Source organism: Theropithecus gelada, chromosome 1 (genome assembly GCF_003255815.1).
Source record: "Theropithecus gelada isolate Dixy chromosome 1, Tgel_1.0, whole genome shotgun sequence".
Taxonomy (NCBI): domain Eukaryota; kingdom Metazoa; phylum Chordata; class Mammalia; order Primates; family Cercopithecidae; genus Theropithecus; species Theropithecus gelada.
This window is the reverse complement of record NC_037668.1, coordinates 70,998,506-71,018,614: the sequence shown is the minus strand read 5'-3', so window position 1 is coordinate 71,018,614 and position 20,109 is coordinate 70,998,506. Positions and strand designations below refer to the sequence as shown.

The following is a 20,109-nucleotide window of genomic DNA, read 5'->3' as shown; positions in this document are numbered from 1 at the left end:
GCTTTCAGAGCACAGCCTTGTGATGAAAACATTCAGGCATTTAATCTATTTTATAATTTACAGTGGATCATAAAACTAGACTCACCTTTCTGCATATCAACGAATCCACTTTTTATGCTGTTCTGAAAATTTAAATATTCATGAAGATGAATTCAAGTGTAATTATAAGAGGTACCTTTTTCACATTGAAGACTAGATGTCAAATAATATTCCAGAATCTTTTGGTATAAGATTTTTGTTTGTTTCTTTGTTTTTTATTTTTTGTGACAGAGCTCGCTCTGTCACCCAGGCTGGAGTGCAATGGCGTGATTTTGGCTCACTGCAACCTCCGCCTTCTGGGTTCAAGTGATTCTCCTGCCTCAGCCTCCCAAGTAGCTGAGATTACAGGCACCCACCACCAAGCCCGGCTAATTTTTGTAGTTTTAGTAGAGATGGGGTTTCACCATGGTGGCCAGGCTGGTCTCGAACTCCTGACCTCAGGTGATCTGCCCGCCTCGGCCTCCCAAAGTTCTGGGATTACAGGTGTAAGCCACCGCGCCAGGCCTAAGATCTTTAATTGGAAGTCATTGGACCTCAACTGCATACATGTAAACTAACTCTTCTGGCCAATCAGAAATGATATCTGATCATTATCCTGTATATTACCTACTACATTGCTGGTTAAACTACTTCCAGTACTAGATATGCAGTTTTGCTATAGATGATGGTAGCTATGATGATACCAAAGAAAAGGCTCTTTTTAGCCCAACAAAAATTTTAAAAGAACATTGAAAACAAGCAGAGTGGATACATAAGAATTATGCATGTGCTCATGGAAAAGCAATTTCAAACAGACGTGTAAAGGAAAATGAACCTGTTCTATTCTGATATAAAAACAATGCACAGTATTTCATTTGCATTTTAAAAACAGAACCAAGATTATATGCAGCATTTACAAGTATCTTACCTTGAATCACAGTGCAGGATTCCACTGCTCCGCATCAATGTACTCTGAATTTAATATGGGCTTCTGTGATATAAAATGGGGCGAATCTGCTGAGACTTGCCCTCAGGGTTTCCTTCCTTAACCAAACCCTATTACATATTGCAGGGTCCATGGCCTTCTTCTCAAAACAAAGAATTAAAATAAAAATCGAGATCCTAAGACAAAACACACCTAACTCTTTTTAAATAATGAGCAATGATTTCTTGTCATTAGATGCATTCCCCCTCACTCAGGAAAAGGAGATCTTTAACAGTTTCTTCTTTATCCGCTTAGGCCAAAGAAAAAGCCAAAGTGATCACTATATATTAAAATTTAGATATTAATTTTATTTTCTCTAAGTTTTTATACTTCCTAGTTTTAAAAAAAAATGCCAAAATGCTCATGTTCTGGTTTTCTATGGTTTAAATAGCAACTTACGCTGGCAACATTGGCCTCTGCGGTTTTACAAAGACAACTCCCTTGGCGTACAGAACGGCCAACAAAGGATCTAGCCTGATGGCAGCTGGGAACAAGTCTAACTTTCTGGAACTCATCAGTTGAGGCTTCAGTGGCAGCACACTTCTTTTCATTTGCCTGCTCCATTATCTCGTGAGTTGCCTCTTTGATTTCATTTCCAGCCCCCCATTTTTTTTTTTTTTTTGAACCTCAGTGCCTGGCTCAATGACATCTTTATGATCAGTTCCTAGATTACTTTCCTTACCTGCTGGCCCTTCTGTAAAGATTCCTTGGACTTCCTTCTGCCCCCTCCTCTCCTTGGCATCCTCTTTAAGAAGCTAAGGCTCCTTGAGGAAGAGATGGTATTGGATCCCTTGGGCCCTCCATACTTTCCTCAGGGACGTGCAGCAGCTGGGGATGCAGGAGACCAGATTTCTGCTAACACAGCCCCACCCAGTCATCTGGTCACTCTGGAGAGATCTGTGGCCCACATGGCCCTGCAGAGGTGGCACACTGGCTGCAGAGGCTGAGCAGAAGCTGAGGTGGCTGCAACTCTGAAGCAGGTGGTAGCTCAACAGGATGAGGTCCAGGAGGAACGGTTCGTAGCAGGAAGGGGAAAAGGAAACTGACTTCCCTGCTTCTTTCCTTAAAGGTCTCTCAAATGGTACTTTGTGGGGGTCTCTAGAGAAGTTTCATTATTTTTCCAGAGGGGAACACTCCATCTTCAAACCTAGGGTAAAAATGTAGTATATGTGTGGGTGGGCACCTGGGCTAGGGGTTCAGCCTTCTTTTTGTAGATTTTCACAGATTGTTTTCAGCTCCGTGCCTGACTCATGCCTTGTGTTTTAGTATCCCTGAGCCCTGGGCTTCTCCTCTTCCCCCAAGAATAACCCCCCAGCCTCCAGCGCGGGGGAGATGTTATACACCTGGCTCCTGGTGTGTGGGGGGGTGGGATTACCCCTACCCACATCCAATTTCAGTCCTCTGCTTCACACCCCACTCTGTCTCAGAGTCCTGAACCTCTGTCTAGAGTTCTGGAAGGCCTGTGCTCAGAGGCGTTCCATCAGCTTGCATTTTGTGGTTCCTGCCATCCTCCTCCATCAGCTTTCTATCTCCTGAACACACTTCCAGTTTTTTTCTGTTGGTAACATTTTCCTTCCATTCTCTCAGTGGTGGGTTTTGTATCCCTTTGTGATCCTTTATTAGTATTAGGAAGGCAGAGCAGATGATTGTGTGCAATTAGCCCACCATCTTTATCTGATTTCTCACTTTACTTTACCACACAAGGATTTCAACCAGTGGACTCAGCCAGAAATGAGAAAAGTGAGACTTGACTTTAAAGTTATATTTTATTTCTCTGGGCCGTGCACACTTAGGGCATTAGATCCACAGATGGGCTCCTCTGCTGGGATGCTACTTGTGGCGATCATCTCCTAAGCCCCATGTTTTAGCCTTGTACAGAGTGATGTCACTGCAGACCCTGAAGTGATTCAGCCTGCGGTCATGGCGTTCTGGGTTGACCTAGAAAGGAGGATGCAGAATCAGGAAGAAGTCTGTGAGGATGCAGGAGGACCTGGGTTTGGAGTCAATGGACTTGGCTTATATCAGGCTTCACCCTCCTGACCTGTGGCTGCATTGTGGAATGGAGATGACCACATGCACATCAAAAAGGTTGTGAGATCGGAGGAGAATAACCTATGCACAGTTGTGGTCTTCCCTGTCCCACTGCCTGACTTGGAGGCCACAGTATCCTCAGCACCTAGAGCAAGACCCAGTGCACACTAGGTATTCAATGCATATTTGCTGAAAGAATGAATTTGTTGAAAGAGTCACATAGAACCTGAGTAATAGTCAGCACTCCGACACATCGATCTTATAGAAGTTACACCGTGCAAATAATTTTAAAAATGTATTTCCAAAAAATATTACCAGGAGATGAGAGGCTGAGTGATGGTCCTTGAGTCTGGCTTTGCCAGTGTCCCAATACTGAGGTTGGAGGTATCTTGTCTATCCAAGGTGAGGCCCTGCCAGGGGGCAGGGAGCTTCCAGTTGCTGCTGATCAAGCTCCAACTACTTCACTCTGAAACTCCAACTTAATTACCTCTTCCGGTTGCACAGCACCTGCATCTAATGGTTTTTAAGGTACACTTTCTTACTATGCTAACGGTGGCCTCTGATGGCATTGTCCCCAGGTTTATGATGATGAACAGCATGGAATATTTGCAGACCCTTTGCAACTCCAGAGTGTTCACTGATCTGGAGACACATGCCATCTGTGATCTGCAGAGCCTACGAAGGTCTGAGCAGGGCAGGCCACACTTGTCCTTCCTGTCATCGTAAGCCTGCGTGAGATGTCCTGGAGGGTCAAAGATGCAACATCTCCACATGCACACTTTGTACTTGTGTGAGCCAGGTCTTTACTTTTTTTTTTTTTTTTGAGACAGAGTCTTGCTCTTTATCCCAGGCAGGACTGCAGTGGCACTATCTCAGCTCACTGCAAGCTCCGCCTCCCGGGTTCATGTCATTCACCTGCCTCAGCCTCCTCAGTAGCTGGGACTACAGGCGCCCGCCACTGCACCTGGCTAAGTTTTTGTATTTTTAGTAGAGACGGGGTTTCACCGTATTAGCCAGGATGGTCTTGATCTCCTGACCTTGTGATCTGCCTGCCTCGACCTCCCAAAGTGCTGGGATTACAGGTGTAAGCCACTGCGCCTGGCCTGTCTTTACTCTTTAAAAAAATGAAGAGTGGTGAATTAATTTACTTGTGCGTTGCACTACTTTCTAAGTTGTTTCATGATCTATCTTGGCTGATTTCTGTCTTCATGCCAACACTCCTTCCTTCACAACCTTTCTTCTCCCTAGCAAAGATTTTTTCCTTGACCAAACTCTATTCAGGCTCCCTGAACTACTTTTCAACCAGGTCTGATGTTGGGATTTCCATTTCCTCTGCATTGTCCAATTCTAGCAAAAATCCTGCTAAGGTGATTTAACCAGAACCCCCCCACCTTTCATATCTGATCACCCTTGATATCCGATTGGGTTCCTCATCCTCCACCACTCTCCAGGGGATGTCTGATCCTGCTAGCCTGCCTTCAGCAAGCACCCTGTTAGGTGGAAGTTAGCCAGAATCTACCCCTACCCTGATGTTTCCTCCTAGTATTTTTCCATCACTGACCCCCACCTTATTCCTTGGCTACACAGTCGCACTTGCCCATGCTATAATCAGAGTTGAGACCAGTCTCTCTCCCTCCCTCACCGCAAAACCCCACAGTGGTGCCTACGCCTTTCACCGTAGTTTCCCCACTTGAAAAGTCTTCTTTCTGGTTTTTAAATTTAAAATTTATTTTTTTTCCACTAGCACTTCCAGTACCATTCCTTCTGGTTTTTAACAGTTATTGAATATTGGCCTATTATTCATATTTATATTCAATAACTGTCACTGAATACATATTTTAACACTTTTCTCTTATTCATGATGTTAGACCTCCCCACCTCCTCTTCCTCTTTGAGTGTTTATCTTCTCCAGCTCGCTAACCATACCTCTCCTTTTGTACCAAGTCCCTCCTTGTAGGTGTGTATATATGTATACATACGTGTGTGTATGTACATCTATATGTACATATTTTGTGTATGTGTGTGTGTATATATATACACACAAAAAAAAGACAGAGAAGAAGAAGAAAAAAAAGTTAGGGAAAAATACAGAATAGTTGCTTGATAATGTAGTTGTTGAAGGTTTTCCTAAGCAAGGCACAAAACCCAGAAACCATAATGAAAATTGGTTGTATATTTGATGACTTAAAAATGAAAACCTTCTGCATGATCAAAGACATAAGCAGATTTAAAGACTTGTGTGGCAGAAATTTCTTTGACTTGTCTATTCCATGTTGCACATTTCTCCCTTAAAAACAGAAGCGCTGTATTCCTTAGGGTGATTGTGTGCCAAAGTGGCTAATTGTGCCTTTCCAATCAAACAAGGAGAGGATCCTTACTCACATGTCCATTTTCTATGTATTTTTGTTTTAATTTTTGAAATTTTTTAATTTTTAAAAATGTTATTTATTTATATATTTTTAAAATTAATATTTTTTTTTAGAAAGAGTCTCACTCTGTCACCTAGGCTGGAGTGCAGTGGCATGATCTTGGCTCACTGCAGCCTCCACCTCCTGGGTTCAAGTGATTCGCCTGCTTCAGCCTCCCCAGTAGATGAGACTACAAGCATGCGACACCACGCCCAGCCAATTTTTGTAGAGATGGGGTTTCGCCATGTTGGCCAGGCTGGTCTCGAACTCCTGACCTCAGGTGATCCGCCTGCCTTGGCTTCCCAAAGTGCTGGGATTACAGGCATAAGCCACTACGCCCAGTCACATGTCCATTTTTTATGGATAAGGAAGCAGAACTCAGAGATATTGAGTGGCACACCCAAGACCACCTTGCTGATAGCTGATGGAGCTGACTTAGGTATCTGTCGTCAGTACGTTTATTTAAACACACAGTGTTTACCATGTGCCAGGCCCTGTTCCAGGAACTGCACAAATATCACCTAGTTTCATCCTCATAACAAGCTTTTGAGATAGGTATTAGCTGTATTAGCTCCATTTTACAACAATTAAACTGAGTCATAAGAGAGCTTAGTAACTTACCCAGCTGGTAAGAAGTAGCCAGGTTCAAGCCCAGGCACGTCTGGCCCCCTGCTCTATTCTACAGTCACCACCTACATTGCCGCTGTGTTTCCTCGTGTTTCCTGAGGAAGGAGCCACGCTTACCAAGGGCTCTAAGTCCCATCCAACTTCCTGGTTTTCAGTCTGTGTCTCTGGGTACTTCTTCCTTGGTCCCTGGGCAGTATGGTGAATGAGATTCAGAAACCTGGCTGGGAGATGAGGTATGAGTTACGAAGGAGTCAGGCTTTGGGACCAGAGATTGGTCCTGTGCCCTTTCCTGCGTCCACATTGTTCCTTTCAGGCAGAGCATCTGGGCCTTGAAGGTTTGTCTCATCCTCGAGACCAGGGTGTCTGGTCTCTCCACTCATTTTTCAACAAAGATGGTGGTGAGCTCAAACTCTATGCCAGGCATGGTTCTGGGCGCTGGGCATAGAGTGCTGAGTGACAGCGTGGTCCCTGCTTTCCTAGAGCTCATGGTCTAGACAGGGCAGAGGACACAGTATGCAGGTTTACAAAATGACGTGATGGTGGCAGACGGGGATATGCGCTGTGAAGAAAGGAATAGGTGAAGGGTCATGTGCAGGCAAGGGCAGCTGCTGTAGAGGGGGCAGCGAGAGAAGGCCTCTCTGGTTGACAAGCAGGAACCAGCCCCGGAAGAGGCAGAGGAAGAGCACACTGCAGGCAGCAAGAGCAAAGGCCCCGAGGCATGAGCAAGTTTGGCCAGTGTAGCACAGCAGAGAGTGAGGAGCAAGCTTGTAAGAAGTGAGGTTAAATCTTTGTGTACTGAAATAAGTATGGCTGCCGACACCAGATGGATTTGCAGCTCCATAGTTCTTCTGCCCTATCAAGTCTCCGCCAGAGAGAGGCAGGCGGACAATGGAATGAACCTGGGCTTTGGAGTCAGTGCTAGTACCGGCTTGTTGGGTGGCATCACTTCTCTGCGCCACACTTCACTCATCTGTGAAATGGGAGGAAAATGTCTATCTCAGCAAGATGGCTGGGAATGAAATGAAGGAAGGTGATTCAAGGGACTGACACTGGGCTGGCGCATCCTTAATGTAAGGGAGAGGGCAGCTAACTCCTGCCTGACTTTCAGGACCCTCATTTCCTGTTGTATTCCTTACTGCTACAGGTTCTCAGATTGCACCCTTTGCCCTAGTCGGGAGAGAACACTACGGATAACACCTTACTGCCTGTGATGATGCCCTCTCTATTAGTCTATTGACTTGCCTACCTCCTTCATAAAGCTCTGAGATCCTCTGCTCCCTTACTTCCCATCCCAGCCACGGTCATCTGTCCTTCACCAAAGTTTGCTCATAGAAGGTAGAGGGGAAGAAGGAAAGCTTTCCAAGAGGGATGCAGTTTTCCACCAAATATCTCTCCTCCCTCACTCCCAAATAGGGCCCTTTCTCCACCTGTATGTTGTGGCCATGCCAAACTACTTGTAGTCATGTTTCTTTTTCTGTAATTTTCCATAGAACTTGGAATGTCCTTCCACAATCTTCTCCACCTCACTCTGTGATCACCTCCTCCAAGAGGTCTTCCCAGAACTCCACTGCCTGATGGAGGCACCTGTTTCCTATGCTGTTCTCACACCAGTCATGGTCCCTCTTTACTTGTCTACTTATTTCCAAGTCTACTTCTCTTCTTCTTCATTATTCTAGGAGATCTCCCCAACCCAGAGCCAGCATAGAGATGACCTAATAATGAAAATAACAATGGGACTAATATTTCCTGAGGACCATGTACCAGCTACTATTCTATGCACTGGCATTGTTTTGTCTAATCCTCACATCAATCCTGAGAAATAGGCTAAGAGAGGTGAAAAACCTGCCCAATATTACAGTTAATGAGTAGCAGAACCAGGATTTGGACTGAGTGAGTACAGCTTCAGAACTTGTGCTTGTAACATTTACGTATCTGATGAATGAATGAAGGCAATGTTAAGCCAGTAGGAACACTAGTTGGCTTGACAGTTATAGTTGCATATGTCCATCTTTTAAAAATTATACTAATTTTTTTTAAAAATTATTTTTTATTCTATCTGCCACAGACTGTCTGAGTAGCCATCTTTTTTGAGCTTGGTTAGCATGAGTCCCATTTCCAGGATCAAAGCAGAGGACTCTGATGCGTGCTCCAGGGTATCAGTACCCTGAGAGGTCTCTCCAGCCGGTCTGCCTCTCTGGGCTGTATCTCAATGGCATTTCAAACCGCAGGACTTACCATCTGCAGGTTCCTCCAGGTTATCATGCCAAGACATGGGCTTCCTGGTGATTGTGTGAACTAGAAAAAAAGAAAAAAAGTGGCATCACAGGTTCAGACATGAATTCCCTGCCCTCTCTAAGACCCACCTTAAACAGGGCACCCATCTGGCACTGGTACATGCCAGGCATTATCCTGGGTGCTAGGATAATACACGATTGGATAAGGCCCTCAAGAACCTGACAGTCTAGAGTGGTACTGCCCAGAATGGTGGTCATCAGCCACGTGTGGCTCCTTGAATTTGAATAACTAAAATTAAATACGATGTTCAGTTCCTTAGTCACGTTAGTCACACTTCAAGTGCTCAATAGCCACATGTGGTTAATGGCTACAGTGTTGACTACAGCCAAGACAGAGAACATTTTCATCACTGATAAATTCTCTTGGACAGTGCTGGCCTATGGGGAAGGCCAAAGAGGTTTGCCAGGCAGTGATCTATGCCCAGGAGGGCACATGGTAGCAGAGGAGCAGCACCCACATTCATCCACTCAGCTCATAATTACTGTGCACTGAAGAACAGGTTGTAAACAAGACAGAGCTGGCTCTTGTGCCCTCTGAGCTTTTACTCTATTTGTGGTGACAGGCAATAAACATATATATATATATATATATATATATATATATACACACACACATATATATATATACACACACATATATATATATATGTGGGCAAATAAATGTAAGTGTGATGGAGAACAGTAAAGCAGGTTATGTGGATGGAGAGTTGGCATTGGGGCTGGGGTGTGAGTGATGTATCTCTAGGGAGATACATATTAGCAGAGCTTTGAATGAAATGAGGGAATGTGCTATGTATGTGGGAAGCGTATGAGCGTGAGCCTGGGGAGTTTGAGAAACGTCAAGAAAGCCAGAGTGGCTCCAGTGGAGTGAGCCAGATGGAGAGTAGTGGGAAATGAGCAGACACCAGTAGAAACCAGTGGTCTCCAAGCTGCTTGTCTCAAACTCCTGTCAGTAAAAGGACTTTAGAACATGCGCCCTTAAAATATGTATAATTATATAGTTTTTATGCACTATTATCAGTATATTAGCGATGAAAATTTCTATCTTTATAAATAAAAGTAATCAATACCAGTTGTAATATTTTCTCACTTTATTCCAATGGCTCACATGCTCGAGGGACATGAGCTGGGAGACAGCATTTTCCCTAGAAAGCATGAAGGTTGCCTGAAGAGGTTATTTCCATTGTTGGAAAGGACCCAGTTTGAACGGCTTTCCACGCTAATTTGCTTTCCTGAAACTAGCGGTTGGGGGCTCCAGAAGAAAACCAAGTTAGTTAGAAGGAAAGTGAAGACAGTACATTTTCTCTACAGAGCCGGGCAACAAAGTGTACTTTACTTATTAGGCACAGAGTTGGGAAAGGCATTCAGGAAGAAGCAACAATGTTTATGCAGGTAAAGTGGGAAATGACATGACGCATTTAGGAAATCCATTTATTTAGAAACAGCAGGGGGAAAGGCGTGTGTGTGGGATTCATCAGCAATGGCTGGTGCAGAGTAGCCACCAAAGCATTTCTTAAAGGAGCAGGGTAAAGTCGGGGAGAGGAGTATGGGATGAAGCTGGCAGGAACCAGAGCCAGTTCCAATGCGCCTTATGTCCGGATTGATTTTAGCTTTACCTCAGAAGCTATGAGAAGGATGTTAGGTGGGATTGATGTGATCTAATTGTCCTCCTAGCATAGCACTAAGCTAGCAAGGGTGTAGGCGTTTGGTCGGAGGGGCCAGCTTGGAGGGAAAGAGAATAAGGAATTGGGAGCCCATCAGACCAATCCAGGCGGTAAGGACTAGGGCCCTGCAGAGGCTTCAGGAATGAGGATGCAGGCAGAGGCTGTTTGAGGTGCTACTTAGAGCATGAAAGTACCTGAGCAGAGGCAGAGAGGAACCCATATGCATGATAGTGTCTTTCACTGAAGCAGGAACAGGTAGGTGAGGGGAGAGGAATGTTAATAAACAGGACTTGTGCCTTTTTTAAGTGTGTGGAGGGAGGGAGAGAGACCTTGAGGAGGACTCCGAGGCTTCTAATGATCACGAGATCGTTAGATGATGAGAGTGAATGATCCTGATCATGAGAGTGAATCATCCGGGGATCCTTTTGCAGAGACAGGGTATTCTGGAGCAGCAGAGAGTGGGAAAGGTGGGGATGAGCCTGGCTTTCCTCCTGCTGGGTGTGAGGTGCCTGTGGGTGGTCCAGGCAGGGGAGCTGGGAGGTGGTTGGGCGTGTGCATCTGAAGCTCCATTTGAGACCCAGTGGCATTCAGGGGAAACTGGTGTGACAGGACAGATCAAACTGCCCAAGGAGGGTGCACAGAGACAAGAGTGGAGGGTAGGGCTGTTTTATCAGGGGGCACCCCGGAACTTTCCGAAGGACAATATAAGAAGCCTGAAGAAAAACCTTTCACTTGTTAAAAACCGAAAATACAAACAAAAACTAAACACAAACAGCCTGCAAAATATAATTATTTCAAAAATAAAATCATAAAAAGCTATACAACCTTTTTTTTCTTCTACAATGAAAAGGTTTAATCGTGTTGCGCATGAACTTTAATACAGCGAATACATCTGATACGATGTGGCCTCTCCAAAGTCATGGTGCCTGAAATCTAGGAAAGGGGGTGGATGCTGGGGAAAGCGTTTTTGCTGGGACCGCGTTCCCATCCCGCAGCCCGGAGGGCTCCTTCCCCGACGCCCTCCCGCTGTCGCCCCTCCCCCGCCCCACAGTGCCTCTCACTCTTGCTGAGGGGATTCACGTGATACTGCGTGTAGAGTTTCTGGGTTCGTAACTCCTTGTGGTACAGTTCCCGCAAGATCTGGTTCTGATGGACCTCATCTGGAATCACCTTCTCTCTTGGGTGTCCCGCCATGGCCTTCGGCTGCCCGGTGCCCTCTTGCCTGGGCCTTCCACAGTTTCCAGGCAGCGCGTCCCCGCTGTCTCCAGACAACGGCGTCCCGCGGTCTCCAGGCAACAGCGCTCTGGTAGTGCTGCCGGGTCGGGGCGGGTCTCACTCGGCCAACCCATTCCCCTGCCTGCATCGCCCCGCCCCGCGCCCGCCTGTCGGGATCTTATTTCGCGCCCCGCCCTTTTCTGGCGCTGCACTCACCTGCCCCAGCTTCTCAGGCCGGGCTGGTTACTATAAGGTCCCCTGGATACCGCCAGGAAAGGGCTTCCTGGCAAGGGGGCAGACCCAGGAGGTAAGGGACAGATGATTGGACCTCACCTTGGCCAATCATTTTCTAAAAAAGCTTTTGGAAGGAGTCAGAAATCACTTCCACGTTAAAGCAGATGCCCAGAATCAAAACCTCACAAAAAAATCGGAGGTTTCTTCTCTGAGAAAACGTTGTGGCCAGTGTGGCCAAGATTACCAATGTGATAATATTGACAGAGTAAACTTTTCCTAATTAAGGAACTTGCTGACTTTATAGTTTATTTTTAATGTTTGTGTTTAAAATGCACATAATATAATTTTACCATCTTAGCCATTTTTAAGTATTACAGTACAGTAGTATTAAGTATATTCAAACTATGTGAAACCAATCTCCAGAACTTTTTCACACCCATTAAACAACGTTTCCGTTTTCCCTTCTCTCCAGCCCCTGTCATTTCACTTTTTGTTTCTATGAATTTGAGTCTGCCAGCTACCTTAAATAATGTAGTTTATTTTAAAAGAATCACCGGGCACAGTGGCTCACGCCTGTAATCCCAGCACTTTGGGAGGCCGAGGCAGGTGGAGCACCTGAGGTCAGGAGTTCGAGACCAGCCTGACCAACATGGTGAAACCCTATCTCGACTAAAAATACAAAATTAGCCAGGCGTGATGGCGCATGCCTGTAATCCCAGCTACTCGAGAGGCTGAGGCAGGAGAATCGCTTGAACCTGGGAGGTGGAGGTTGCAGTGAGCTGGGACCACGCCATTGCATTCCAGCCTGGGTGACAGAGACTCTGTCTAAAAAGATTTTTTTAAAAAAAGAATCAAAAGTAGGTCTAGCATAAAGAAAGAAGCCACCCCTAGTTTTAGTAAGCACCTAAATACTGACTGAAGACTGTGCTCTTCCCCACTCAGTACTTCATTCATTCATCCATTCATTCATTCACTCAGAACACAATGTGATTTGCAGAATGGGTTTAGTCTAGGACACAGTGTCGAACACAATTTTTAATTGGATCATTTATCTTTATCAATTTGTTGGAGTTCTTAATGTATTATTTTGAGGGCTGTACATGCTGCAAATTTACTTTCCCTCTGTGTGGCTTGCCATTTTAGTCTCTTAATGGTGTCTTTTGGACACCAAAAGTTAGACGTAGTCAAATATATTAGTGTTTTCCTTTATGATTATTGCTTCTTGATTTTCATTTAAGACATCTTTTTCTAATTTGATGACCTGAGGTTATTTTTATTTTACTTTTCAGAGCAGTGCTGTTCAGTGAAAGTATGAGCTGAGCCACTCATGTAATTTAAAATATTCTAGTATCTGCATTAAGAGGGCAAGAATTAGATAAAACTAATTTTAATAATGTGATATTTAACTCAGTATATCCAATTTGTCAATGATTCAATGTTTGAATATAAAAATTATTGAGATATTTTACATTATTTTGTCCTACTAATGCTTAAAATCCAGTGCAGATTTTATACTTCATAGTACATCTCAAGAGCTCCATGGCCATTTGTGGGCAGAGCTATTAATATTTAAGAGGATTTGTTGTTTTACCCTTTCTCGGTGAGATCTGTATTCCACCTGAAATTGGTTTTCGAGTGCAGTGTGAGGTAGGAATCCAGCTTAATTTTTTCTTTCCAAACAAGCATCCAGTTGACCCACCACCAACTTATGGAAGAGACAGTCCTTCCTCACTGGTCTGCTGTGCTACTGCAGCCATAAAGAAAGTGTCCCCATATGTGCAAGTCCGTTTCTGGACTCTATTCTGTGCCATTGGTCTATTTGTCTATTTGCACTATCTTAATTATCATAATTTGTTTAACAAATTCTAACATCTGGTAGGGAAGGATGTCTTCTCAAGAGAGTCTTGCCTCTTCTTGGCCCTTTGTATGTCCACATAAATTATAACAAGCTTGTCAAGTTCCCTAAAAATACCTTTTGGGATTTTTATTGAGATTATATTGAATCCAGACCTCAGTTTGAGGAAAGCACTTTTTTTTTTTTTGAGACGGAGTCTTGCTCTGTCGCCCAGGCTGGATGGAGTGCGGTGGCCAGATCTCAGCTCACTGCAAGCTCCGCCTCCCGAGTTTACGCCATTCTCCTGCCTCGGCCTCCCGAGTAGCTGGGACTACAGGTGCCCGCCACCTCGCCTGGCTAGTTTTTGTATTTTTTAGTAGAGACAGGGCTTCACCGTGTTAGTCAGGATGGTCTCGATCTCCTGACCTCGTGATCCACCTGTCTCGGCCTCCCAAAGTGCTGGGATTACAGGCTTGAACCACCGCGCCCGGCCTGAGGAGAGCACTTCTTAATGTCATGTGTTCATCTGATGCTATCATCTGCTCAGGATCTGGACACATTCTTGCCTTCTAGACTGCTACCTTTCCCATTCTGAAGTAGAAGTGCTGACTGAGCAAGAGGCTCAACCCTCAGAGCTTTGATGAGAGCACAATGGAGGGACCCTCCCCTTTTTGCAGGAGACATTTCTCAAGGGCAGAAAGTCCTTGGGATGGTCCTGGAATCCTAGGATGAAGAAAATGGAGTCTGGGAGGAACCAGACCAAAGGAAACAGAAACAAACCTGAGTCTCCATCTATCTATAGCAGGGACCTTGTGCCCTGTGTGATCCTCAGGGGTTGCACTCACTTGAATGCAGGGCAGATCAACAGGACTTACCCTCCAGAGAACACATTAGATGTGTTCCACTCCTCACTCTCCTCTTCATTCTCTGTCACTGGCCCCGCAATTTGCTCTGTGACTACAGACCAAGTTCCATGGAGAAGCCAGTCTCAAACGTAGAGAGCCTCACGCAGGCTGGCTGACCAGGCATGAGAGGAAAGGAGGGAACTGTTGAAAAAAAGGAAATCTCTGGCATCTGAAGAGGATTGCCCAGATGGGAATGGAGACAAAATAGAGATAGTAGCAAGGTAACCAGGATCTGGTCATGGAAAAGGGGTCCTGTCACTTACCAAGGCTGAAGGTGGGTTTGCTGTTGTCTTGCATTCCGTGTGTCCACCAGGCCAAGCTGCTGGGAATCCACAGTCCTGGCCATTCTGAACTGCCCCAGAACTGCCCCAGCAGGAGGGAAACCATCTCTCCAGGATGAGAGCTGTGAATTGTCGTGGCTGGTTGGGGGTGGCTTGATAGGGAGTGGGAGCTAGAGTACAATGGATTAGAAACAAGGGCTAGGAGGAGGAGCAGAGGGAAAGGCAGGGGAGTAATGGAAATTGGGACCCTGATGAACACGGCAACAGCAGATGCATGGTTTAAAACCAACAGAGGAAGAGCTGGGCAGATCCTTACAGTAGGGTAGCGGGCAGGGCTGACGTTATTCAGAGAGGGGTTATTCAGATATTCAAATAGGGCAGAACCCCGTTATTCAAATAGGGCAGAACCCTGAAAATGTGGGATGGCACAGGAGACTAGGGTGCAGGCTTGAACACTGAGGAAAAATGGCAGAAAGGAGGGCTGGATAATGAGAGCATTAAGGAATAGAAAAGGTGAAATCGTGGGTTGAGAAAGAGAAATTTGAGGTAGCTTGCTTGTCATTCTTTCAAATGGGAGCTCTCGTTACTTGTCCAAATGAATCCAAATGAGTCATTGGGATGTGGGCAGACCTACTCCAAGATTTATCTCGCACACAGCCCTCACATCATCCCATAACTGAATGCCCATTATGAAATGTACATACACATCTCTTTTGGTCTAGTGAGCAGGTCCCACCAATCAGGGAAATGGTGCTAGTTTCTAGGTTTAAGAGTTGCCATGGGAAATGGCAAAGAGAAGAAATGGGGCTGTAGTAATAATCCTTGTTCTTGGGATACTACGTAGTTTTGCCCTCAGTAGGCAAAGACTGACCAAAGGGCTAGGATAGATTTAGAGGGCTGGAGCCTAGGAGAGCAGTGCTGAAGCAGGAATTGGGAAAATGGGAAGACATCAGTGCCCCAGTATCCTTCCCTGACAACACTGTTCAAAGCCCTTTTCACCGCATTTACATCACTGGATGGATATGTGTGATTAGAGATGTCGTGTCCATTTTACCATGAGGATGGTGAAGACCAGAGAAGGAAGTCCCATAGGTGGCAAAGGGGTGACAAAGCATATGGGACTAGAACTCGGGCCAAAAGAAGGGGGCAGGAATGAGGGAGCACAGAATGGTGCAAAGCGCAGACCAGCAGCTTTGCCTCCTCCTGCGTCTCTGAACAGGATCCTGTAGGGGGCGCTTCAGAGCAGAACTGAACTTTTTGGAGCGTACCATCTTGGTTCCTGTGTTCCCTTGGTTTGATGACTTACTCTTAACTGGAACCATAAACATAGGGCTGAAACTGGTAGGATGACTTCCCACTCCTGAGTGCCTAACGACTAGATTTGGACTTCATTGCTCACTACCTGAGATGCCTGTCTCCATGTCAGATAATTAAGGCGAGTGCACCCTCCCCCTTTCTTTAGTCTGACGAAGCAATCCATTCTTCTGCTAACCATTCCTCCTTTCTTTGATCACCATCCAAATCATGTCCATTTGCTCACCTATTCTCTCTGGTATTTTTATCACTATAATATTCTGATTGTTTTTTCTTGACCCAACACCCTTTTCCTCCCTTACTTTCAGTGGTACTCTATGGGTTCAGCTGCACGATTAGCAAACTTCCCTATTTCCTTAGACTGCTTCTGTATGGACAGTTCCTTGCTTCTCCCAGCTTTAAATGTAGCTTGGATTTCCCTTGAGGACATTGCGTCCTGTGTATTTCAGGTAGAGACTACTTACTCTCTGAAACTCTGAGTACTTCAGGGTGGGAATGTGGCATATAGGTTCTCTTTGCTCCTTTTGATTCCTTTCAAACCATTATTCCTCTCTTCCTACTATAAATCTCTTGCTCCTACATGTGTACTTGAGGGTCGTGAGAGGAGAGAGAGGATTGAAAAGCTACCTATGTTGTACTATACTTATTAGCTGGGTGGCAAATCATCAGTACACTAAACTCCCGTGATATGCAGTTTACCTGTATAAACCTGCACATGCACTCCAGAGCCTAAAAGTTAAAAAAAGAAATACACACAATATTATGTGTATGTGTTACATGTATTTGTAATATAGACTTTATATATTAAATATATAATATTTTAGATGTCAGTTGTATTGATATTTATATAAACTATGCAACTATATATGATTAATAAATATAATATGCATATTTACATATAAATAGACTTGAATTGCTGGTATAAGGTATGTTGTTAAACTTTAATAAATTCAGCATGAACACTGAAAACCAGCAATAGTGCCCCAGCCCATGGCTGCTTCCCCACTACAGTGCCCAAGGGTCATAAAGCTCAGGACCCTTCCCCGTGTCCCTGCTGAGCCAAGCAGTGACCCGCCCAACACTGAGGATGCTGAGTGACCTGAGGGGCCTGTGGGGGAACACAGAGCAGCAGGTGCTGGGGAGATGGGCAGTGGGTCTGGACTCCCAGTGGAGGGATGTTTAAAAAAAAAAAAAAAAAAGAAAACCTCTTGCTTCTTAAAGTTTGTGCTATACATCACCATTTCCCTGCATCATCCCCTAACATCTCCTGGACACTCTGTTTCTCTCTTTTCCTATTAACATTGTTACAGTTGTCTCAAAGTCTTATTCTTGAGTTCATCACACTGAGTGACTTCAGTATCCATTTAGATGGCCTGATTCAATTCTCTGACCACTGGGTGTGTGTGTGTGTGTGTGTGTGTGTTTTACTTATAACACATTCTGTATTTTGTAAAAGTTTGATTTTTGACACATGAGAATTGCACATATTTATGGTGTGATGTTTTGATACTTGTGTACATTGTGTAATGATCAAATCAGTGTATGTAACAAATACATCACCTCACTTATTTCTTCTTGGCGCAAATATCGAAAAGACTCTTTTATATGTCTTGAAATAACAATAGTCCCTCTAATATGAAATAGAACACCAGAACTTATTTCTCCTATCTGTAATTTTGTACTGTTTCACCAATCTCTCCCCATTTCTCCTCTAGCAAACACTGTTCTGTTCTGTACTTTTATGAGATTGACTTTTTTTAGAGCCCACAAATGAGTGAGATCATGTGGTATTTGTCTTTCTGTGCCTGGCTTTTTCACTTAATATAATGTCCTCTAGGTTCACTTAACATAATGTCCTATAGGTTCATCTACATTGCTGCAAATAACAAGGTGTCATGCTTTTTTATGACTAAATTTTATTCTATTGTGCATATGTACTACCTTTTCTTTATTCAGTCATGCATTGATGGACATTTAGGATAATTTCATAGCTTGCTTATTGTGAATAATGCTTCAGGAAACATGGGAGTGCAGATTTCCCTTTGACATATTCATTTTTTTTGGATCAATACCCAGTAGTGGGATTTCTGAATTACATGATACTTCTACTTTTAATTTATTTGTGGAAACTCTATACTGTCTTTCATAATGGTTGTAATAGTTTACACTCCCACCAGAACAGTGTGTAAGGGTTCTGTTTTCTCCATATCCACACGAGCATTTGTCATTTTTGCCTTTTTGATAGTACTCATTCTATTTAGGGTGATGTGATATCAAACTGTAGTTTTGATTCGCATTTCCCTGATGATTAGTGACGCTGAGCATTTTTTTCATATACCTGTTGGCCATATATATGTGTTCTTTTGAGAAATGTCTATTTTGGTCTTTTGCCCACTTTTAAATTAAATTATTTGGTGTTTGTTTTGTTGCTATTGAGTTGTTTGATTTCCTTGTATATTTTGGATATAATCCCCTGTCAGATGCATGGTTTGCAAATCTTCACCAAAATTCACCACTTGCCTTCTACTTCAGCCACTTATGGACATATCTGGTCCTTCTCATTACTGAAGAATTGTCGCACTTCTGAAACCACATATTCAGATATCCTGTTCTCTGACCATGACTTCCTGTCCTTACAGTGTAATCACTCTATTCCTCCCAGTTCACTTGGTCTCCAGCCCACCATCCTTTCTTTTTCTATATCTAGTAACTCTAATTCCCATGCTGTCTTTACTTCCCTCCTTACATACTTCAGAGTCTATGATTTTATAATTTCAATGACTTTTTTTTTTTCTTTTTTTTTTTTTGAGACGGAGTCTCGCTCTGTCGCCCAGGCTGGAGTGCAGTGGCCAGATCTCAGCTCACTGCAAGCTCCGCCTCCCGGGTTCCTGCTATTCTCCTGCCTCAGCCTCCCGAGTAGCTGGGACCACAGGCGCCGCCACCTCGCCCGGCTAATTTTTTGTGTTTTTTTTAGTAGAGACGGGGTTTCGCCGTGTTAGCCAGGATGGTCTCGATCTCCTGACCTTGTGATCCGCCCGTCTCGGCCTCCCAAAGTGCTGGGATTACAGGCTTGAGCCACCGCGCCCGGCCAATTTCAATGACTTTTTAAAAATCAATATTATCAATTATCTTGCAGTATTATTATTTTTTATCTCACTTTTCTGGAGAGAAAAACTCAACCTGGCTGATCCCAGCCATTTGCCTTTCCTGTGGTGCTGAATGCTGTTGAGAAAATATTTCATAAAACCTAAGAGATTGAAGTACTCTATCCTAAACAATACCCACAATACTCAATTCGTAGAAGTTGTTGGAATAAAAAAATTGAAAGCAATCTAAATAATTATAAATAAAAATAGGTAAATTATGGTAGAGCTATACCATACAATGTAAAAAGAAAATCCACAAATATAAAAAAGGAATCTTTTCAGTAATATATAAAAGAACTCCTATAAATAAATTAAAAAATACACACTCCAGTAGAAAAATAGTAAGAGACTTGAAAAGGTACTTCACAAAAGAGGAGAGCAAAATGACTAATAATATTCAAAAAGGAGCTCAGCCTCATAGATGTTCAGGAAAATACACATTAAAACCACAATGAGTTAACACTACAGACCCATCAGAATGGCTAAAATAAAAAAGATGGTCAATACCAAATACTAGCAAGATTATGGAGCAACTGGAGCTCTTATACCCTGATGCTGGGTATGTAAATTGGTAGAACCACTTTGGAAAATGTTTGACATTATGTACTAAAGAAGAGTATGCGTGTATTGTATAATCCAGTAACTTCATGCCTATCTATATGTATTAAAGAAATGGTTACACAGGTATAATTAAAGATATGAAAGAGGTTCATGGCAGCATTATTTGTAATAAACCCAAACTCAAAACAACTCAATAACAATGTAATGGATAAATAAATTATGGCATATTCATACACTGGAATATTATACAGCAATACAAATGTATGAACAATACAGCTATATACAATAATATGGGTAAATCTGGCATACATAGTGTTGAATGAAAGCAGACACAATAATGCATCCTGTGTAATTCCATTTATAAAACATTTAAAACTAAGCAAAACTAATCTATGGTGTAGGGTCCAGCCCTATGGGGCTTTACGGTGTTCTCCCCGTGTGCGGAGATGAGAGATTGTAAGAAATAAAGATACAAGGCAAAGAGATAAAGAGAAGAGAACTGGGCCCAGGGGACCACTACCACCAAGACGCGGTAACTGGTAGTGGCCCCGAATAGCTGGGCGCACTGATATTTATTGCATACAAGACAAGG

At 43.8% G+C, this 20,109-nt stretch overlaps 1 protein-coding gene across 1 annotated transcript; it reads right to left on the bottom strand.

The window, feature by feature from the left end:
• Positions 1-2,755: 2,755 nt before the first annotated feature.
• On the bottom strand, positions 2,756-11,244 carry FAM183A (family with sequence similarity 183 member A). The gene is made up of 4 exons (XM_025389193.1): positions 11,089-11,244; positions 8,305-8,364; positions 6,187-6,290; positions 2,756-2,941 (listed from the first exon to the last, which is right to left on the bottom strand). Exons 1-4 carry the CDS (start codon positions 11,219-11,221, stop codon positions 2,834-2,836), a joined length of 405 nt encoding a protein of 134 aa, XP_025244978.1. The 5' UTR covers positions 11,222-11,244; the 3' UTR covers positions 2,756-2,833.
• Positions 11,245-20,109: the final 8,865 nt, after the last annotated feature.